Genomic DNA, 24,153 nt, shown 5'->3' with positions numbered 1-24,153 from the left:
GCTATTTCCTCCAGTTGGAGTGTCCATAAATGAGGCAGCATCAATTTGACATGGCCCAATACCACAGAACTGTTATGGCGCAGAAGTAAGCCATTTCGTTCATCATGTCTACAATGGCTCTCCAAACGAGCATCGTGACTTAGTGCCAGTCCCCTGCCTTTTCCCCGTACCCCTACACTTCTGTTCAAGTAACTATCCAATGCTCTCCTGAATGCCTCAACTGAGTCTGCCTCCAACGCAAAGTCCGAGGTCACGTACCAACCAACTCAAGAACAGCTTCTTCCCTGCTGCCATCAGACTTTTGAATGGACCTACCTTGCACTAAGCTGATCTTTCTCTACACCCTAGCTATGACTGTAACACTACATTCTGCACTCTCTCCTTTTCTTCTCTATGAACGGTATGCTTTGAATGTATAGTGCGCAAGAAACAGTGCTTTTCACTGTATACTAATACATGTGACAACAATAAATCAAATGAAGGCAGCGCACTCCAGACCCGAACCACTTGGTTGTGTGAGAGCCTTTTTTCTCGCATCACACTTGCTTCTTTTGCAAATCATTTTCAATCTTTATCCTTTTACGAGCAGGAACAATTTCTCCCTATCTACTCTGTCCAGCCCACTCGTGATTTTGAATATCTCCATCAAATCTCCTCTTTGCCTTCTTCTCTTCAAGGAAAACAGCGCCAGCCTCTTTAATCTATCCTCATAACCGAAGTTTCTCATCCCTGGAACCATTCTTGTAAACCTCTCCTGTATGCTGACCAGTGAATTCACATTCTTCCTATAGGGCGGTGCCCAGAACTGTACATAATATTCCAGCTGAGGACTAACTGGTGTTGCATACAAGTTCAGCATAACCTCCTTGTTCTTGTACTCCATGTCCCTTTCAATAAAACCAAGAATACGATCTGCTTTATTAAGTGCTCTCTCCACCTGTTCTGCCACCTTTAATGACTTATGCACATATGCAACCAATTCCCTCTGCACCACTTTAAGAATTTTATCCCTGATGTGTATTGTTTATCCACGTTATCAAAATGCATTACCTCACACTTCTCTGCATTCGGCATCATCTGCCACCTATTTGCCCACTCCACCAACTTGTCTTTTTGAAATTCTACACTGTCCTTTTTACGGTTTACAACACTTTCAAGTTTTGTGTCATCCACAAACTTTGAAATTGTCCCGTGCACACAAGATCTAGATCATTAACATACATCAGGGAAAACAAGGGTCCCAATTCCGAACCCAGGGGGAAGACCACTACAAACTTTCCTCCAGCCCAAAAAATATCCATTGACCGTTACACTCTGCTTTCTACAATTCAGCCAATTTTGTATCCATATTGCTACTGTCTCTTTTATTCCATGATCAAGAACTTTTCTCACAAATCTGTTGTGTGGCACTGTATCGAATGCCTTCTGAAAGTCATGTACATCATATCAACAGCATTACCCTCACCACTTCAGTAAAACTCTTGCAAGTTAGTTAAACATGATTTCCCTTTTACAATTCTACGCCATCTCTTCCTATTCGACATACATTTTTCCACGTGACTACTAATTCTACCCCGACTGATGTTCAACTGACTGGTCTGTAATCGCTGGAGCTATCCTTACATTTTTTGAATAAGGGCGTAAAATTTGTAATTTTCCATTCCTCTGGCACATCTCGTGTCTAGAGAAGACTGGAAGATTATGGCCAACGGCCCTGCAATTTCCATTCTCATTTCCTTCAGTATCCTTTGATGCATCTCATCCAGTCCTGGTACTTTGGCAATTTTAAGCACCAACAGTCTATTCAACACCTTATCAATTTTGAACCCTTACAAGGAACAGAGTTGCACTAGGAGAGACATTGGTTTACTAGGGGGATATTGGAGCACGAGATGTTTTGTCAGACTTGCAATGAAAGTAGTAACCATTGCATCTTTCAAGATAAGAGTGGTTCAATATTTGAGATAGATTATATAATAGATTCCTACAGTGCAGAAGAAGGCCATTCAGCCCAACAAGCCTGCACCAACCACAATGCCACCCAAGCCCTAGCCTCATAACCCCGTGCATTTACCCTAGCTAACCTCCCTGACACTAAGGGGCAATTTAGCATGGCCAATCCAGCTAACTTGTACATCTTTGGACTGTGGGATGAAACTGGAGCACCCGGGGGAAACTCATGCAGACACGGGGAGAACGTGCAAACTCCACACAGACTTTGACCCAAGCTGGCATTCGAACCTGGAACTGTGAGTCAGCAGTGCTAACCACTGTGTCACTGTGCTGCTCTATGCATAGCTGAGGAGAGAAAACAGGGCAGTAGCACTAAGCTAATTCAGCTGCACAAAGAAGAATGGCTGAGCAATAGTGATGGGAGATTGACTAGGGGAACGGATTGGCATTTCTGCAGTTGCAGAAGTGAATCCAAGATGGAATGTTGCCTCACTGGTGCCAGAGTCAGGGATGACAGTGAACAGCTGCAGAGCACACTGCGGGTTAACCGCCAGCAAGCGCTGTCCGCCTTGGTACCATGATGTGGAGATGCCGGCGTTGGACTGGGGTAAACACAGTAAGTAGTTTAACAACACCCACCTTGGTACCAACAACATAGGCACACAGATACATGTGATCTCACAGTCAGAACTTAAGAAGCTGGATAGGACATTAGCAAGCAGGATCTCAAAAGTAGTACCTCTCGGTTAGTCCCGGTATCACGCACCAGTCAGTACAGAAATAGAAGGATAAAGCAGATTAACACGTGGCTAGAAAACCAGGAGGAAGGGTTTTAGATTCCAGGGACCAGCTCAGAATGAGACAGTATCACTATAGGCAAGACAGGTGTAGGAACTAAGGCAATATTAGAGAGCAATAACAAGGTAAATGGAATATTGGGACAGACAGATAGCATTAGAGCAGAAAATAGATTGGTTCAGAGGAAGAAGGGGAAAGTAATAAAGTCTAAATTAGGATAATTGTGCACGTGCACGAAGGCGCAAGTGTGGTAAATAAGATTGGTGAGTTGCAGGGTCAGATAGCCAAGGGGAATTATCTTGCAGATATAACGGAGATTTGGCTCAAAGGAGGGCAGGACTGGCGGTTAAATATTCCTGGATACAAGGTGCTCAGGAAAGATAGGGTAGCATTATTCACACCTTCTCCACACCTTCAACATGACAACACACCTCAGTTGTAATATTCTGGAGCAGTCTTTTCAAGATGAATTTGGCAACTCTGCAGTCACTCTGGCAGTGTAATTAAAATAATGAGGTTAGTGCTGCTGATTTGCACTCTCTCAGAACAAAGTAACTGCCAACGCGTAACGCAATTCAGCTACAAACTCAAAATCAGAGATTGAGAGCAGAATTTCATCCTTCATTCTCAATACGAGTTGAGGATTCAAACTTCAGTACCCGCAGACACTGTGACATCCAGTCTATAGTCACAGCACCTTCAAAATATTACGTATTCTGAATAATCAGCAAAGCAAAAATTACCATTGCAAAACTAAATGGAGTTGGAAGAGAGTATAAGAGAATACAAAGAATTTTTTTCCCCCCCCCACAGAGCATTGATTAAAATTAAACTACTTACTGCATGTTTGAGGGTGCACATCTCATACAGGACACAGCCCAAAGCCCAAATATCACTGAACAAATAAATTACAAAACAGTCATTAATAATCCGCTTCTAGTGATAAGCATTTACAGAGAAAGGATGCTTTTTTTTTAAAACTACATAATCATTTGCGAGGCAATAAGCTAAAGAAGATTAAATATTCAGGTGTACCTTTTGTTGTTGTATGGCTTATTTTCACATATTTCCGGGGACAGGTAGTATGGTGTACCTATGCAGGTCCGTGCCAGCTCTACAGTACTAGTAAGAAAATAAATTTATTCGGTCATTAGATTATATGTCTGCATGTTATTTGAAAAGCATTAACTCATTTAAAAATGAACATAAACATTTTCATACCAAAGTCATGTGGTTACAGATTTGTAGTCAAATTCAATTCTGCTGTAAATGATGGCCCACAACGCCCTACAGATACACAGTTTTAAGCTGTTCGATCTGTTCTCAATGTTTCCCATTAACACAGCAGTTGTGTCACATAAAATGATGGACGTTATCCTCATGTATCGAGACAGAGTGCCGTCTTTATTGTACACGAAACAGAAACTGTAACCTCATGGCCACGCACATCCCGTACTCTACCATTGCTAATAAGCCAAGGGATCAACCCTGGTTCAATGAGGAATGCAGAAAAGCATGCCAGGAGCGAGTACCAGGTATACCTAAAAATAAGGTGCCAACTTGATGAAGCTACACCACAGGACTATATGCATGCTGAAATAGCTGAAGCAGCAAGAGATCCCACACCCAATGGATCAGATCAAAGCTCTGCAGCCCTGCCACATTCAGTCACGATTGGTGGTGAACAATTAAACTAACAGGAGGCGGCGGATCCACAAATACCCGCATCCTGAACACAGAAGATATCAATTGATGAACAAACCAAACCCCAGGGGGAAACCTGACTTACAGGCTATATATCCCTTTTTGTCATAGAGCTTTACAGCACAGAAAGAGGCCCTTCAGCCCATTGTGTCTGCGCTGGCCATCAAGCACCTATCTGTTCTGAAAATGAGAAGTACTAATCTCAGCAGCAAGTAGACCAATAAGGTTTGTGATTTAAAAATTAAAAGAGAAAGGTTGATTACCAAGAAAACTTAAGCACACAAGATTTTCAGTGGTTAACTATAGAAGTACAGTAATGTTACCCAAGACAAACTACTGGCTTTAATAAATGTGTACCTCACGGCCTCTCAAACTCTCTCCCACTTTGCTTGTGGAAATCCAAGGCTTCAGAACCATAGAATCTTTACAGTGCAGAAGGAGGCCATTCTGCCTGCACCGACAACAATTCCACCCAGGCCCTACCCCGTAACTCCCCCACATTTACCCTACTAATCCCACTGACACCAAGGGGCAATTTAACATGGCTAATCCACCTAACCTGCACATCTTTGGAGAAGAAAACTGCTTTTTGCAGCCCAAGACTGGTTTGACTGGATGGCCGATTCAAACTTCCCTTCTCCCAGCCCAAAGCTGTTTTCAGATCTTCGTCACACAGCCAACACACAAGTTCTCCACAATAACTCCAAATCTCACATTCCATTGTCCTCACCCGTCTTTGAAACTCAAATCCTTCCAAATAGAAACAGGAAATATTTTATATCTTGTTTTTTAGTTTATTTATTAGTGTCACAAGTAGACTTATATTAACACTGCAATGAAGTTACTGTGAAAATCCCCTAGTCACCACACTCTGGGCACTTGTTCGGGTACACTGGAGGAGAATTTAGCATGGCCAATGCATCTACCAGCACATCTTTCAGACTGTGGGAGGAAACCAGAGCACCCGGACAAAATGCATGCAGACATGGAGAGAACGTGCAAACTTTGCACATTTCGTGACCCAAGCTAGGGATCAAACCCGGGTCCCTGGGGGTGTGAGGCAGCAGTGCTAACCACTGAATAAAATGTAATATACACTCTTCTATTTACCCATGGAACTCCTGGAAGATGAAATGGGTTACTTGTCACCTCTGATTATCAACCTCTCAACTTAGCTAAAAATGCAAATTTTTGATCCAACCAATTTACTTATACCTCAAGACCACCACAATATCTCATTACAAATGCACAAACCTAACACCTCTATCCTTTCATCGCACACACACGCAATATTCCTCAAACCCTGTCCATCAGTCTATTCTCGATCAGCAAAGTGATGGGTGTTGTCGTCAAGCAGCACTTGCCCAGCAATAACCTGCTCACTGATGCTGAGTTTGGATTCGGTCACGGCTACTTGGCTCCTGGCCACATTGCCCAAAAATGGACAAAAGAGCGGAAACCACTGACCAGAACCAGACAAACCATACTGTAGCTACAAGAGCAGGTCAGAGGCTGGGAATCCTGCAACAAGTAGCTCATCTCTTGACTCCCCAAAGCCTGTCCACCATCTACAAGGCACAAGTCAGGAAATGAGATGGAATATTCTCCATTTTCCTGGGTGCTCAAACAACACTCAAGAAGCTTGACAGCATTCAGGACAAAGCAGCCCATTTGATTGGCACCCCACCCACCACCATAAACATTCATTACATCCACGACTGATGCATAGTGACAGCATTGTGTACCACCTGCATGATGCACTGTAGTAACTCACCAAATTTCTTTCAATAACGTCTCCTAAACCTGCGATCTCTACTACCTAGAAGGACAAGTGCAGCAAACGCATGGGAAGACCAGCACTGGGGCAAGCAACACACCATCCTGACTGGAAAATATACCACCAATCCTTCACTGTCGCCAAGTCAAAAACCAGCCTGAACAGCAATGTTTGTGTACCATACCGAATAAACAGCAGCAGTTCAAGATGTGGTTACGGGCAATTGAGGATGGGCACCAAATGCTGGCCTTGCCAGCAACACCCACATCCCATGAAAGAAAAGACTATTTGGTACACATTAAAAAACTGTAAAGATCAAAAAGGAGACAATGAATGCAGAGCAAATTTCTGTTCTAGCAGTTTGAACGCTACCTGTTAAGTACCCTGGCTATTCCAAAATCTCCCAGTTGAACTGTTCCATCTTTGGTTAGAAAGATATTCTAGATTAGAAAAGGAAAAAAAAAAGTGTTAGAGGCGCATTATTACTTAAAGCATGCATGAGTTAATATCTTTCTAATATTTAGGGGCATGAAATTTAGAAGTTTAATGGTTATTGAACTACCACCTTCTGTGTCTAAGCTGTTAAGTGTCACGCACTTCCTCCTTCCTATATCCCCATCGGGATTCACGATGCACTCTCTTACTTTTAACACTTTTGCACTTAAATAATGGATTCTAAGGATGCCTGGAAGTATTTTCGACTCTGCAGCCTCGGTGGTAACATGCCATTGAATCTCATCCTGGAGTGCAGTACTAAGGATGCATCAGAGATGCCATCTCTCAGGGGAGATGTTTAACTAGCCTGTTTAGATGGACATAAAAGATCCTGTGGGGTTATTCAAGGCATGCTTGCTGACATTATCACTGAACCGGCATGAACAAATAAATTATCTGCATATTTACATTGTTGCTGTTTCAGAGACGATGTTTTGTGCAAATTCACTGTCGTGTTTCCCCACACTACAACAGAGTACACTTCTGGTTATAAAGCACTTTGATTTGACCCAAGATCACCAAGGACCCGACAGACGTAAATCTTTCTTCTCTGCACGATCAGTCATGATGTTTAGAAAGTTGTTTCTGGCTGGGAAATGCTTTGGTTTATCGTCAGAACCTGAAAAGGTACCATATCTTTCCCCTTGCCTTCCACCACATCATCTTCATCCTTGCACTATACTGTTTTTTTAATTTTGTGTTTGTGAGAGAAATTTACAAGGCGGCTCACATTTAAAAGAAAGCAGACAGAGGAACACCAAATCCAAAAGTCAAGACAATGAAGTCAACCAATTCAAGAAGGTAGGTGAGGTCAGAAATACTGGAGCTCATCCCTATCTGAATGCTCACTGGATATGACAGACAACTTGATGTTGTACAATGCACAAGTATAAATTCACATGAGAGAAATCCATTTTGAAGTTTTTATTTTTAAAAAACACTAAAATTAAATAGCTGAATTAATGGCTTTAATCCAAGGACATTACAGGGCCTAGATACGCTCACAACAGCAGATACAATTGCATTTAGTCATGGCACGAATCAATTCTGGCCTTCCAAATGCCTGCATCCACTACAGTTCGCCTACCGCCACAACAGGTCCACAGTAGATGCCATCACCCTGGCCCTGCACTCAACCCTGGAACACCTAGATAACAAAGACATCTGTGTATCGACTACAGCCCAGCCTTCAACACCATTATTCCTACAAAACTCATCTCCAAAACTTCACAGCCTGGGCCTCGGCTCCTCCCTCTGCGATTGGATCTCAGACTTCCTAACCCATCGACCGCAATCAGTAAGGATAGGCAACAACACCTGCACCACAATCATCCTCAACACCGGTGCCCCACAAGGCTGTGTCCTCAGCCCCCTACTATACTCCTTATTACACCTATGACTGTGTGGCCAAATTCCTCTCCAACTCGATTTTCAAGTTTGCTGATGACACCACCGTTGCTGGTCAGAGCTCAAACAATGATGAGACAGAGTACAGGAAAGAGAGAGAATCTGGTGAACTGGTGCGACAACAATAATCTCTCCCTCAATGTCAACAAAACGAAGAAGATAGTCATCGACTTCAGGAAGCGTAAAGGAGAACATGCCCCTGTCTACATCAACGGGGACGAAGTAGAAATGCTCAAGAGCTTTATTCAGGTTTTTAGGTGTCCAGATCACCAACAACCTGTCCTGGTCCCCCCCATGCCGAAACTATAGTTAAGAAAGCCCACCAATACCTCCACTATCTCAGAAGAGTAAGGAAACTTGGCACGTCTGCTACGACTCTCACCAACTTTTACAGATGCACCATACAATTCTTTCCAGTTGTATCACAGCTTGGTATGGCTCCTGCTCTGCCCAAGACAGCACGAAACAGCAAAGAGTTGTGAATGAAGCCCAGTCCATCACTCAAACCAATCCCCCATCCATTGACTCTGTCTACATTTCCTGCTGCCTCGGAAAAGCAGCCAGCATAATGAAGGACACCACACACCCCGGACATACTCTGTTCCACCTTCTTCCATCGGGAAAAAGATACAGAAAAGTCTGAGGACACAATCCATCCGACTCAAAAAAGCATTTAGGATAGTTACATGGATAAGATGGGTATATAGAAGGATATGGGCCAAACGCAGGCAATTGAGACTAGCTTAGGGGTTTAAAAAAAAAGGGCAGCATGGACAAGTTGGGTCGAAGGGCCTGTTTCCATGCTGTAAACCTCTATGACTCTAAGAACAGTTTCTTCCCGACTGCCATCAGACCTTTGAATGGACTTACCTCGCATTAAGTTGATTTTTCTCTACACGCTAGCTATGACTGAAACACCACATTCTGCACTCTCCTTTCCTTCTCTAAGAACGGTATGCTGTGTCTGTATATCGCGTAAGAAACAATACTTTTCATTGCATGCCAATACATGTGACAATAATAAATCAAATTTCCCCTTCCCAGTACATTAATAAAAATATACAATCTATTCAGAGTCATCACGAGAGTCATTAAGCACATTTCTGAAAATATTTCCTTAATTCAATTGATATACAAGCTTACCTGTGACTTTATATCCCTGTGGAGAATCTTTCTATCATGGACATGTTTTAGGGCTAAGCAAATTTGCACAAACCAATCCAGGATCTACCAACGTAAAGAATTATTAGTTACACAAGTAAAATCTGTGCTAAACAAGATCACACATTTGCACTCAAACGATTACAACAATAAACAAACCTATTGGTCATTTATACATTGTTACAAAACTCACCCCGAGTAACAGTATAATTTACTCCCACTCTTAACAGTTCTAACCAAATCTTGCAAAACACCAATAGCGGACATCCCCCACAGTTTATTTTAAACACAAAAGTGGAGAAAGAATATACAATTCACCAAGATCCTCCGTTAGAAAAAGGACATGACTAAATTTGACTAGATTACACTCAAAGGTCCCTGAGATTTTTATCCACACCCTTTCCAAAACTTTTCTAAACCCGTCCCCTCACCCCACTCTACATAAGAATATAGAGATATACAAAAAGAGAGAGTTGGGTTCACAAACAGGGCATATATAGACACAGACTTACAATTGAGTCTGTACCTACATATGCCCTTTTATGAACCCAATTCTCCACTCACCTGATGAAGAAGCAGCGCTCCAAAAACTCGTGATATCAAATAAATCTGTTGGACTTTAGCCTGGTGTTGTGAGACTTCTTACTGTACCCACCCCAGTCCAACAGCGGCAACTCCACATCATGGTTATCGTCTATGGAGTTGGTGATCAGTCATGATCATAATGAATGGCGGAGCAGGCTCGATGGGCCGAATGGCCTATTCCTGCTCCTATTTTCCATGCTTTACATTTATCATGAGCTTTAATTTTGTTTCATCAGCCAAGCAGGCTAGTACCACCGTGAATCCTGCCTTTACTAGAACAGTTTTTGAACCTTTCCACTTCACAGTTCGGCTGCCAGGGCATTTTAAAGTTCATTGGCAATATGGATGAAATGCCTATGTAGTTTCATGAGCACTTGTGATTTTGCACTGTGATAAAGAAATCGCTGGAAACTGGTCAGTTGGGCAGAGTTTTTGGTGGTCTCTGAGCAATTTTGGTCTTCGTCCATAATATCGACATTTTCATTCCATAAAATGGTCGCACCAACTCGCTGCAGCAGAGGCTCAATTTAACCCACTTAAGTGAACATATACCATTGCATTTCTAGTGATGTAGCCATTCTGATGATTTTCTCGGACCCATCGTGATACATGCTTCTCGAGGTAAGTCCAGTTGCTGGTTCCCATGGTGCATTTGATCTTGGGCATCTTCTTCAAGGCAGATTCCTCCTCCTTCCATGCTCGCACCAGTTTTTCCATTATCACTGCAGCGAGGGAATTCAGTTATTTGACAAGTTAGCAAACTTTACAATTTTTAGCTTGAAACTAGCTTCATACTGCATTCTTTTTGCTCGAGGGAACCCACTTCTGTTCATCATTCACCACCCATGTTCGACCGTGTGTGGCCATGTCTTCAACTCCCATGCATCTTTGTTACATGGCCTGTATTCCTGGCTTCATCACATGTACCGACTTAGAAGGCGATTAAAACACATATTTGAGTTGAAAAATTTGAGGTGGACTTCTAATGCAAATGCAGTTTTCTTTGGCATAAAAGGTGGGGGAAAAAAAACTTGTATATTTGGGGTTGCATTATACACCAGGCCACTTATAATTTACGATAGATAGAAACATCGAAGACCAGAGAAGGAGGAGGCCATCTGGCCCTACTCCACCATTCATCACGATCATGGCTGACCGTCCAACTCAATATCCTAATTCTGCTTTCTCCCCATAACCTTTGACCCCGTTCACCCCAAGTGCTTTATCCAGTCGCCTCTTGAATACATTAAATGTTTTAGTGATGTTATGAGGGATTATGCAAACCAGAGTTGAGTCCCTGGAATTTAAACAGTTAAAGGGGGATTTGATTTTAAGCTTTCAACAAAAGCAGAACAGATAAAGTAGGAATATAAGAGCAGGAGTAAGACTTTTGGCCTCTCGAGCCTGCTCTGCAAACTAGATCATGGCTGATCTTCTACCTCAACCTCATGTTCCCCACAATATCCTCAAATCTTTTGCTATCATTGGTGTCAAGGAACCTAGTGATCTCTGCTTTGAACATACTCAATGACTGAGCTTCCACAGCCTTTCGGAGTGGAGGATTCCAAAGATTTCGCACCCTCTGACTGAAGAAATTACTCCTCATCTTAGATGGGTTGGTCCTTATTCAGAGCATCCCCTGGTTCAGCAACTCACAACTAGGGGAAACTTTCTTTCTGCATCTACCCTGTTGAGCCCTGTTAAAATGTTGTACACTTCAATGAGGTCACCTCCTTCTTCTGAACTCGAGAGAATACAGGCCCAGTTTCCTCAATCTATGCGCGTAGAACAATCCCGACATCCAGGGGATTAATCTGGTCAGCCTTTGTTTCGCTCCCTCTCTGGTAAATATATCCTTTCGGTAAGGAGACCAAAACTGTATATAATACCCCAGGTGTGGTTTGACCAAGGTTCCATACAACTGCAGCAAGACTCTCTTATTTCTGGACTCAAGTCGGCCTTTATTGCAAGGCAATTTATGAACACCCCCGAGGTCCCTTTAGACATCAGCACTTCCGAAGCTCTCCCAAGTTAAGAACTACTCTGCATTTCTGTTTTGCCGACCAAAGTGAATAACTTCACACACATTCACATTTATATTCAAGTTGTCGCACTCTTGCCCATTCACTTAGCCCGTCTAAATCCCCTTGAAGCCTCTTTGCATTCTCCTCACAACTCACATTCCCATCAAATTTATGGTCATCACAAAATTTAGAAATATTACATTTGATCCCTGCATCCAAAACATTGATAAAGATTGTGAATAGCTGGGGCCCAAACACTGACCTTTGTGCTAACCTGCTGGTCACAGCTTGCCAACCTGAGAATGATTGCTACTATCTGTTTTCTGTCCATTGAATTGGTAGATTGGGAGAAACTAGGGGAAATTTAGGACTAAGGGACATATTGAAAAAAAACTAGAGCAAACCCTTGCAGTAATGAAATTAGGAAATACTTCCACATGCACAGGTTGGTGGACGTTTGAAACTCTTCCTCAAAATGACAATTAACGCTAGATCAATTACAAATTTTATATTTGCAATCGATAGATTCTATTTGAAGGTACGAAGTCACAGTGGGAAAAGATGGGTATGTAGAGTTGGGTCACAGATCAGTCAGTATCTCACTGAATGATAAAACAAGCTCGAGGTCTAAAAAGCCTACTCTTGCTCCCATATCTCTGAATGGTTAAAGGTTTTTTGAGATATTGTTCCATAACCTTAAGTGACAACGTTTTAGGTTCAAATTGTAGTTCAGTTTATATAATGCACAACTGACCCATAAAACCAGAAGGACCCAAATTTGGTTCCCAGTCTGTACTGAGTAGAGGTAGTCATAAAGGCAACAACTTTTGAGGTATAGACAGGGTGGATAGTCAGGGGCTTTTTCCCCAGGGTGGAAGTGTCAATTACAAGGGAGCACAGGTTCAAAGTGAAAAGGGGGAAAAGTTTGAGAGAGATGTGCAGGGGAAGTTTTTCCACGCAGAGAGTGGTGGGTGCCTGGAATGCGCTGCCAGAGGTGATGGAAGCAGGCACATTAGCAACATTTAAGAGGCAGCTGGATGGGTACATGAATAGGGAGGAATAGAAGGTTACGGACTGAGTAAGGGCAGAAGGTTTATTTTCAGTTTAGTCAGGGCATCATGATCGGCACAGGTTTGGAGGGCCGAAGGGCCTGTTCCTGAGCTGTACTTTGTTCTTGTTCCAATTGTGCTTTAACACAAGTGCTTCACAGGTAGGCATAAGGAAAATTTAGAAAGTTCTGGAAGGGTGCTTATAAAATTTGGGTGTATCTACATACACCATGTGGACTGCAGCAGTTCAAAGAAAAGTGGCCCACGGCCACCCTCTCAAGCGCAGTTGGGGATGTCCTATGAAATAAAACAAAATTCAAATAGTCATGGAACAGCGCATGGGTAGCCCCACTGGACTGAATAGCAGAATAAAGAAGATAGTGGGGAGTCATACGGAACACTGCTGAGAAGAAGTCCAGGAAAGAAAACACAATGTGAGAACTGAGGCACCATAATTGGCCTTGGTATCCTAAGGCAGTGGAGAGAAAACTGGCCAGATTCCAGTTCTTTATCAGAATCAAGAGTTCCTTGCTGGAAGTGTACTTGCATTAGATGAGGACACGATGTGGCTCATCTGTGATACCTCAAATATTGAATTATTCAATCCACATTGACCATCAAGAATCACACATCAATAATGGTTAGTTTGTAAGATTATAATCCTTCATCTAGTGTTCTTCGTATCCCAACCAAAAGTCAACACCTTTGGGAGGAATAGAAAGAGAAGATTGACAACAAACAAATTTACACAAGGGACCTATCATAGCAACCAGCCAAAATCTTTCCGAACAGGCATTGTACAGCTTTCATAGAATGATACACCACAGTAGGCCATTCAGCCCATTGTACCAATGCCGGCTCTTTGAAAGAGCTATCCAGTTAATATAATTCCTCTGTTCTTTCTGCCAAGTTCAGACTCTCAAGTTTGGCAGAAAGTGGGAAGGGGGAAAACTAAATACACATTTCATCTGGACGGTCTCATCTTCAGTCCAGTGCTCAGTGAATTCGAGCATATGAATTCAACTGGAAAGTAGCTTACTGTTCACTAGATTTGTTCATTGTGCCAAAGGAGCTTTTAAAAGTATGTATTCATTCTCAGGATGTGGGTGTGCTGGCTATATCAGCATTAACAGACAATCAATAATTGCCCTTGAGAAGGTGGTGGTGAGCTGTCTTCTTGAACTACTGCAGTGCATATGGTGTAGATGCACCCAAAGTGCTGTTACAGGGAGATTCCCAAGATTTTGACCCAGTGACAGTGAAAGAACGGCGGTATATTTCCAAGTCAGAGTGGTGTGTAGCTTAGAATACGGTCCATGCAATATTTCTTCTCAATTGGTTTTCCCATTGTTCACTTTCAGTCCATTAACAGTTCATCATTTAATTAAAGTTTAGAAAGTTTATTTATTAGTCACAAGACTTACACCAACACTGCAATAACGTCACTGTGAAATTCCCCTGGTCGACACAGTTCGGCGCCTGTTCGGATCAAAAAAAGACCAGCACGTCTTTCAGACTGTGGGAGGAAACCCACGCAGACATGGGGAGAACATGCAAACTCCACACAGACTGAGACCCAAGCCAGGAATTGAACCCAGGTCCCTGCCGCTGTGAAGCAGCAGTGCTAGCCACTGTGCTACCATGTCACCCCATTTCCTGGTCTCTGTACATTAATTCTTGATTTGATTTATTGTCACAAGTATTGGCATACAGTGGGAAATATTGTTTCTTGTGCGCTATACAGGCAAAGCATTTCTTAACTATAGTGTCAGCATGGAGGGACCAGGACAGGTTGTTGGTGATCTGGATACCTAGAAACTTGAAGCTCTCGACCATTTCTACTTCATCCCCATTGATGTAGACAGGGGCATGTCCTCCATTACGCTTCCTGAAGTTGATGACTATCTCCTTCATTTCATTGACATTGAGGGAGAGATTATTGTCATCGCACCAGTTCACCAGATTCTCTATCATTTTCCTGTATTCCGTATTGCCATTGTTTGAGATCTGACCCGCTACAGTGGCATCGTCAGCAAACTTGAAAATTGAGTTGGAGGGGAATTTGGCCACACAGTCATAGGTGTATAAGGAGTATAGTAGGGTGCTGAGGACACGGCCTTGTGCGGCACCGGTATGGAGGATGATCGTGCAGGTGTTGTTATTGCCTATCCTTACTGATTGCGGTCTGTGGGTTAGGAAGTCTAGGATCCAGTCGCAGAGGGAGGAGCCGGGGCCAAGACCAGAGTTTGGAGATGAATTTCGTAGGAATAATGGTGCTGAGGCTGAGCTATAGTCAACAAATGCGAGTTTGACATGGGTGTCTTTGTTATTTAGGTGTTCCAGGGTTGAGTGGAGGGCCAGGGAAATGGAGTCTGCTGTGGACCTGTTGCTCTGGTAGACAAACTATAGTGGATCCAGGCAATCTGGGAGGCCGGAACTGATTCATGCCATAATTAGCCTTTCGAAGCCCTTCATAATGATGGATGTCAGAGCCACCGGACGATAGCCATTAAGGCACACTGCTTTGCTTTTCTTTGGTACTGGGATGATGGTTGTCATCTTCTTGAAGCAGATAGGGACCTCAGATTGTTGTAAAGAGAGTTTGAAGATGTCTGCGAATACCCTGCCAGCTGATCCATCCGGGCCAGTCGCTTTCCATGGATTGACCTTCGAGAAGGCTGCTTGGACGTCTGCAATGGTGATCTCGGATACAGGTTCATCCGAGGCTTCTGGGGTGGAGGGCATGCTCTCGCTGTCCTCTTGCTCAAAACAGGCATAGAACAAGCTCATCAGGTAAGGGCGCATTGGTGCCGGTGATTTTACATGCCTTCATCTTGTAGCCTATTATGTCTTGCAGACCTTGCCATAGTCAGAGGGGGTCCATGTGGCTAGCCTGGGTCTCTAGCTTGGTCCACTGCTATCTTTTGGCATCTTTGATGGATCTCCTTAGATCATATCTGGTTTTCCACTCTCACTGCGATCCATTCTAACTCCTTTCATTTGGGAACCGTCAGTCGAAGTAGACACAAATCCAGATCTGACCCGTTTACATTTGAAGGCAAACAAATGAACGATAATGACTTTCAAAGAAAAGTCAACTGGGTGCAACCATAATACAGAAAAACAGGAATGAAATCCAGCTCAGTTCTGAAATAAGTTGCATGAACGATAAGGCGGCAGATTTGTTATCATTGGGACATAGATGAACAAATTACTACTGATATTAGGGTATAGTCACACGAATTTTGCCAAAGAAAAGCAGTGGAAATGTGGAACTTTCATATTACATTTCAGCTGCGAGAATCACCAACATTACAATTAATATCTTTTGTCCTGCCAAATGTGGGGCAAATCTGATGATGATATTTTGAGTGCACAATATTAGGATGTGATCCATCTCTGTCACCGCAAGAGGTGGCAGTGCTGCAATCAGAGATGACAACGAAAGGTTTTGCAAAACCTTTCCGCCAATCAACAAAAGTGTAGACGTTTTCTTATAATGCATTGATAGCAATGGGCTAAATATACCTTGGAGAGAGCAGAGATGAACAGATGGGAAGACAGGATCAGGACAGATTCCCCAACAGTGCAGGTGGATTAAAAAAGCATTTCACAATTGCAACCTGAACACGACTAAATATTACTTGAAAAACAAGTAATTTTTACCTGGTCCTCAGTGAATAAAATTCCTTTCTGTGCATTAATCCGTTTGAAAAGATCGCCACCTTCACAGTAATCCATGACTATGTAAAGGCAGCCATTTTCTGTCAAAGAAATACATTTGAAATTTGAGACTGAAATATTAAAAGGGGCCAATACTTAAACCATCCGTTTACACTATTTGCTTTTGACTTATTTCATGAGCAATGGCAAAAGAACTGATAATACCTTATTTAATCTGCATGAATATACCGCAAGTAATGGGGATGCTGAATGCACTCCGTCACCTATTCCTTCTCCTTCCAATGAAAGGATTATTATGCAGACATCACTTAAGAACCAGAAGCTAAGTTTTGTTTTGTGCTTGTTCTCAGGATGTGGACAATACCAGCAAGGTCACATCAAATGTCCACACCTAGTTGCTCTGAAAATGTGGTTGTGGGACTTCTCTGCTTGAACTGCAGCAGTCCTTGTGACATTTTACTTCATAATGCCTTGTGAAGTTAAACTACCCAAATGTGAAAGTAGATGCTTTAAAAGTTAGGGTAGGGAGATTCAATCCATTCCTGGTGATATCATCACTGTGCTGGCTGAAGCCATTGGGTGGATTGTTAACCGTACAATTTAATTACAACTGCTTCCCCAGCCATACGAAAAAGAGATATTGCCCCCCTACTCCCACACATCATAGGCCTCACAAACAGAGCCACATTCAACAGGCACCATGAATTTAATTTGAAAGCAAATGGATAGACAAACAAGTACTTAGTCTAACAGCCTTTTCTTTTTATTCTACATAGAAACAGTAACATAGAAACAGTAATTAGGCTTTTAGAAAAACCGATACAACAATTTTCCCACAAGCTGAAGTTTTTTTGCAGAACCTGTGTAAACATTCAACCAGCAAACAGGTGTTTGCATCCTGCCTTGTGCAGGATGTCAAAGAACTTCACTTCACAAAGTGGGCACCCTAAAAATAGGATCGCCATTTACTTACTAAAGTCACATCATCATTTTATGCTAACTACTGACCGCGGCTTCAGACAGTGGTCTTTATTTTTCACAGGATTGGCCTTCCTTACTTGGCCCCCAAAGAGAAGGAAGTGACAAGCAAGAGGCAAGGCCATTTCAGAGGGCAGTTAAGAGGCAACCACATTACTGTAGGTCTGACATTACATACAAACCAGATCAGATGAGGGACAGCAGATTTCCTTTGCTGAAGGGCACCTGTGAACCGCATCAATCACAGAATCCTTACAGAAGCAGGTCATTCAGTCCATCAGGTCTGTACTGAAAGACCATGCTACTTACTCCCTGTATCCTTGCATATTCTCTTTTTCCAGATAGCAATCCAATTCTCTTTTAAATACCTTGATCGGACCTGCCTCTAAAACCCTCTCAGTGAGTTTGTTCCAGATTCTAACTACCCTCTGCATGAAAACAAAACTCCTTGCATCACTTTTACTCTTTTTGCCAATTATTTTCAATCTGTGCCCTCTAGTTCTTGATGCTCTCGTGAGTGAGAGCAGTTTCTCACTATTTATCACACAGGAACGGCACGGTAGCACAGTGGTTAGCACTGCTGCTTCACAGCTCCAGGGACCTGGGTTCGATTCCCAGCTTGGGTCACTGTCTGTGTGGAGTTTGCACATTCTCCTCGTGTCAGCGTGGGTTTCCTCCGGGTGCTCCAGTTTCCTCCCACAGTCCAAAGATGTGCGGGTCAGGTTGATTGACTATGCTAAAATTGCCCTTAGTGTCCTGAGATGTGTAGGTTAGAGAGATTAGTGGGTAAATATGCAGGGATATGGGCGTAGGGCCTGGGTGGGATTGTGGTCGGTGCAGACTCGATGGGCCGAAGGGCCTCTTTCTGTACTGTAGGGTTTCTATGATATCTTCTATGATATCCTGTCTATGCCCCTCAGGATCTTGAGCACCTCTCACAAGTCTCCTCTCAACCTTCTTTTCTTCAAGGAAAACATTCCCAACTTCTCCAGTCTATCCTCACAGCCACAGTTTTTCATCCCTGGAACAATTATTGTGCATTTCCTCTGTATTCTCTGTCTTCACATCCTTCCTCAGACATGGCATGCAGAATTGGATGCAGTACTCCAGTTGAGGCCTAACCAGTATCTTAAACTTACGTACATATACACTGAGATCGCTCTGTCCCTGCACCTCCTCAGAGTTTCTCCCCTTATAGAGTCATGGAGGTTTAAAGCATGGAAACAAGCCCTTGGGCCCAACTTGCCAATGCCACCCCTTTATTTTAAACCACTAAGCTAGTCCCGATTGCTCGCGTTTGGCCCATATCCCTCTATACCCATCTTACCCATGTAACTGTCTAAACGCTTTTTAAAAAGACAAAATTGTACCCACCTCTACTACTACCTCTGGCAGCTTGTTCCAGACACTCACCACCCTCTGTGAAAATATTGTCCCTCTGGACACTTTTGTATCTCTCCTCTCTCACCTTAAACCTATGCCCTCTAGTTTTAGACTCCCCTACCTTTGGGGAAAGATATTGACTTTCAAGCTGATCTATGCCCCTCATTATTTTATAGACTGCTATAAGATCACCCTTAAGCCTCCTAAGCTCCAGGGGAAAAAATCCCAGTCTATCCAGCCTCCCCTTATAACTCAAACCATTAAGTCCGGGTCGCATCCTAGCAAATCTTATATAGTGGACAATGTTTCCAATCCAATAGGGGGCGGCACGGTAGCACAGTGGTTAGCACTGCTGCTTCACAGCACCAGGAACCCGGGTTCGATTCCCAGCTTGGGTCACTGTCTGTGTGGAGTTGCACGTTCTCCCCGTGTCTGCGTGGGTTTCCTCCGACAGTCTGAAAGACGTGCTGGTTAGGTACATTGACCCGAACAGGTGCCGGAGTGTGACAATTAGGGGAATTTCACAGTAACTTCATTGCAGTGTTACTGTCAGCCTCACTTGTGACTAATAAATAAACTTTACTTTAGTTTGATGGTCAATGTTACTGATACGAGGTTTTTATATAACTGATTGAATTAGAATTTTCTGGCTACCGTGGCAGAATTTGAATTTATGCTTTCAGATCATCAGTCCAGGCCTCTGATCAACAAACAAGCATTAACTGTATTACACTGTCCTCAAGGTGAGGCAATGTAGCAGCAAGAAATAGAACAGTGTCCTATTTTGAGCAACAAACATCAGCACCAAGTGCTCCAGGTTATCACACAGCAAGAGCTACTCTCACTGGGATTTACCCCTCATGCTTCAGCAATTCAAGTTGGAGCATGTACAATTTCTGTCCTGTAACTTAAGATATGAGGAATATGAACTTAAAATACAGCCTCCAATACAAACACATACTCACTCTCTCCCCCACCTCCCAACCACCTCTTGAGCATCATCTGACATGCCAGGTTTATTCTCACCTTCAAATGATTCCTTGTACTGAACAATGTTTGGATGTTTCATATTTGCCAACACAGCAACTTCTCTCCTCGACTCTTCCCTCTCCTTATTTGACATCTGAGAACAAAGAGGCAGGAAAGGGCTTTGAACAAATATTATCCTGGCACATCTCATTACATCTGCAGAGTCCACAAAAAGGACTTACTCACCCTGGAAATGTTGATTTCTTTGATAACATATTGTCGGCCATCTTCTTTAGAGTTTACGAGAATAGCTTTTCCAAATGATCCTTCTCCGATTTTATTCACCTTAACGTATTTATTCATGGTGCTTGATGTAAAAGATCCTCATGCTCACGCTGCGAGAACAAAACATTGTTAGGCAAATCATTCCCAAACCCAATAATTTACTCAAACAATTAAGGCATTAAATGTGTAGGAGAGTGGGAAATGGATCCATGCCCTTCTCCTAATGCACAATGAAATCACCCCTTCAGGCTTTGTGGGCGGGGGGGATACGGTTGCATGGAACCTCTCCTATTATATCCTGGCATAAAATGCACTTTACTATCAATGATGCAGAACTCAACATTTAAATCAAAAACTACTGCAACATCTGTCCATATCTTAATTGATTTACTTCTACATTTACTCAATTTAATCAAATTCTTCCACTGATGTCAAGCTTCAAGCTCAGAGAACAGGCAGATGGAAAAAGGCATCCTCTGTAATTTCCACCAAGATGGGAGAGCAAGCCGAAAAAAAAAAAAATAACTCCTGTGACAAAATGAAAAGTGATGTGTCCAATCTAACCGAGAACTATAAGAGAGACTAAACACAAATTATTAGGTCTCAATCCGAAATGAAGTAGTCCAACTGGGCTTTGGTACAGTCTCCAGAGTGAAGTTTGACCCTCATGAAGAACATGAATTAACATGACAACTGACTGAAACGGTTACATGTCAGGAGATGATGCATATTTAAAAAGCAATCCAGAGCAGTAGAGTGGTAAGCACTTTCCCGATATTTCTGACAATTGCATCTTGTCTGGTGGGATCATAAACCAATTTTTGACTTGAAATTTTGTAATCGACGTAGAGTTCATTAAATACCTCGTTTCACTATACATTTCCGTTAGAGTAAGTCACACATTTCTGTGGGAGGAACCCTTACCCCTGCAAATACAGAGACATTCCTCAGTGACACCATACTTTCATCCAGATCTAAGATGTCCAGATATTGTCAATCCAAATGAATACAAAACTCTGCAGAAACTGTTAACAGTTCATTTTAAGATTGCTAATGTTGCATAATATAGAACAAAATAATAGAATGTAGAAAATTACAGAACAGAATTCTCATAACATGCAACTGCAGCCAGACAGAAATCAGATGACCTTGTGAATAGAATGTTGGGCATTATTCTATTAAACATTTTCAAATACACCAAGGGACACACTGTACTCAACACCTCATGATAAGTTTCTTTTCACAGTTTCCAACTTCAATAGCACCAGCTAACAAACACAAAATATAACTTTGAGAACTTATTTCATACAATGAACAAAATTTGTGAGACAGCATTTTCAGGTTAACAGAACAGTTAATAAAGCATATAGAATCTTAAGTTTTATAAATTGATGCACAGAATAGAAAAGGCAGGAGTACACTAAGTCTCTATGAAATATTAGTTCAGTTTCAACTAGATCACTGTGTCCAATACTGGGCTCCACACTTTAGAAAGAATGTGAAGGCTTTGGAGGGTACAGAAAAGACTGACTAAAATAGTTCCAGGGATGAAGGATTACAGTTACAATCAGTTTTTTCTTTAGAGCAGAGAATCTGATTCTCAAGGTTGAAGGAGGATCAATGACCAGATGTCATTGATTTAAGGTGATTGGCAAAAGAACCAGAGGAGACGTGAGAAAAACACTTTCTCTTCACAACCAATGGTTAGGATTTGGAATGCGCTATATGATTAGGGAAGAGAGTCAGAGAAAGAGTAACACGAACTGAATTTGAATGCACAGCCACAAATTCAAGGGGCCAAATGGCCTCCTCCCATGTAGATGAAAGAAATACATGACCATTAAAATCCAAATAAACATCCGAGGATGATGGAACAAATGCAACTTTTCTGGTGCACATTTTTCTTTCAGTGTCTTGAGGCTTATGTCTGCAGGAAGACTCACCCACCTCGCACATCAGCAAGTACATCTGAGGTTTGCTCAGTTGGAGATCTAACCCCTTGCAACTACTGCTGCAATTTCTCAACCTTTTACATTCTGTGCACAAAAATCAAGTGAGGTCATCTGCAGGAGAAGACTTTCTCCTTCCCCACCTTTCAGCGGACGATTTGAAAAAATGCTATCTTAAAATTGCAGTATTTTACATAGGAATTAGGAGCAAAAGTAGGCAAATTCAGCCCTTCAAGCCTGCTCTGCCATTCAATCAGGTCATGGCTGATTTTTGAGATACACAAATTGCATTTACATGCACCATACAAAATTGGTGCAGGATTGAATTCCATCAACTGTTCAATCGACACACAGGCATGCATAAATAAACAAACAAAAACAGACAAGGGGGATAAGTGCTGCTGCTGCTGCTTTAGCTCTCCCCTGCTGCTAGGTGCGGCCTATCCTTCACCAGCAACCAGATGCAACAAGCAAAAAAAAAGCTGCATGTGCCTTTGACATTTTTATATTGAGTCGAAAAATAAACCCAAAGGGCGCTGAAAATAAATGACAGTGAAATTTTCAGGGCTGCCCCCGTCTAGTCATTCCCCGACCATAACAGGTACCGCCACTCACACTACACAGTTGCTTGCTTGCTGCTGGTACTCTTCTTCAGCCGGCCAGCCACTCCGCCCTCTCAACCCAACCTGCTGCCGGATGTCGCCGCCCATTGGCTGCCGCCGATCCGGGACCGCGGCCCGATTGGCTGCTGCACCCGTCCATCTCCTCCGCTCCCGCCCCCTTCGGGTGCCAGCGAGTTCGGTTGTGGCTCGGCAATTGTTCTTCTCCCTGGCAACGGCCGCTAGCAACGGGCCCTGGCACCCAAGCTCAGCCTGGAGGCAGCCCAGTGCAAAGACTTACATACAGTTAATTGGCTTTTTTGATTAGGAATAAAGTACCAAAAGGTACAAAACATTATATAATTGTGTATATATTTATGCATATTTGTACATTAAATATGGTGCTATAAATAAATAATTTAAGATAAAAATATATATACATATCTATGTTTGGGTGGCATGGCAGCAGTGTTAGCACTGCTGTCTCACACTCATTGGTTTATAGTTTCCTGCTTTCTGTCTCCTTTCTTGCATAGAGGTGTAACATAAGAACATAAGAACTAGGAGCAGGAGTAGGCCATCTAGCCCCTCGAGCCTGCCCCGCCATTCAATAAGATCATGGCTGATCTGAAGTGGATCAGTTCCACTTACCCGCCTGATCCCTATAACCCCTAATTCCCTTACCGATCAGGAATCCATCTATCCATGATTTAAACATATTCAACGAGGTAGCCTCCACCACTTCACTGGGCAGAGAATTCCAGAGATTCACCACCCTCTGAGAGAAGAAGTTCTTCCTCAACTCTGTCCTAAACTGACCCCCCTTTATTTTGAGGCTGTGCCCTCTAGTTCTAGTTTCCTTTCTAAGTGGAAAGAATTTCTCCATCTCTACCCTATCCAGCCCCTTCATTATCTTATAGGTCTCTATAAGATCCCCCCTCAGCCTTCTAAATTCCAACAAATACAAACCTAATCTGCTCAGTCTCTCCTCATAATCAACACCCCTCATCTCTGGTATCAACCTGGTGAACCTTCTCTGCACTCCCTCCAAGGCCAATATATCCTTCCGCAAATAAGGGGACCAATACTGCACACAGTATTCCAGCTGCGGCCTCACCAATGCCCTGTACAGATGCAGCAAGACATCTCTGCTTTTATATTCTATCCCCCTTGCGATATAGGCCAACATCCCATTTGCCTTCTTGATCACCTGTTGCACCTGCAGACTGGGTTTTTGCGTCTCATGCACAAGGACCCCCAGGTCCCTCTGCACAGCAGCATGTTGTAATTTCTTTCCATTTAGATAATAATCCAATTTGCTATTATTTCTTCCAAAGTGAATAACCTCGGATT

General features: G+C 42.7%; 1 protein-coding gene across 4 annotated transcripts in view; it reads right to left on the bottom strand.

Moving 5' to 3' along the window:
- Window positions 1-22,884, bottom strand: part of nek1 (NIMA-related kinase 1) — a 159,887-nt gene extending 137,003 nt beyond the window's left edge. For all 4 annotated transcript variants that reach the window (XM_078215147.1, XM_078215149.1, XM_078215148.1 and 1 more), the window contains exons 1-8: window positions 22,817-22,884; window positions 20,214-20,362; window positions 20,025-20,121; window positions 16,620-16,717; window positions 9,278-9,361; window positions 6,605-6,672; window positions 3,787-3,873; window positions 3,592-3,646 (exon numbers count right to left, since the gene is read on the bottom strand). In XM_078215147.1, coding sequence (XP_078071273.1) covers window positions 3,592-3,646; window positions 3,787-3,873; window positions 6,605-6,672; window positions 9,278-9,361; window positions 16,620-16,717; window positions 20,025-20,121; window positions 20,214-20,330 — 606 coding nt within the window. In that variant the 5' untranslated portion in view covers window positions 20,331-20,362; window positions 22,817-22,884. The remainder of the gene's footprint in view (window positions 1-3,591; window positions 3,647-3,786; window positions 3,874-6,604; window positions 6,673-9,277; window positions 9,362-16,619; window positions 16,718-20,024; window positions 20,122-20,213; window positions 20,363-22,816) is intronic.
- Window positions 22,885-24,153: the final 1,269 nt, after the last annotated feature.

The sequence above is a fragment of the Mustelus asterias genome, chromosome 6, assembly GCF_964213995.1.
Source record: "Mustelus asterias chromosome 6, sMusAst1.hap1.1, whole genome shotgun sequence".
NCBI classification, from domain to species: domain Eukaryota; kingdom Metazoa; phylum Chordata; class Chondrichthyes; order Carcharhiniformes; family Triakidae; genus Mustelus; species Mustelus asterias.
The sequence above is the reverse complement of the archived record's forward strand: the minus strand, read 5'-3'. Positions and strand labels throughout refer to the sequence as shown.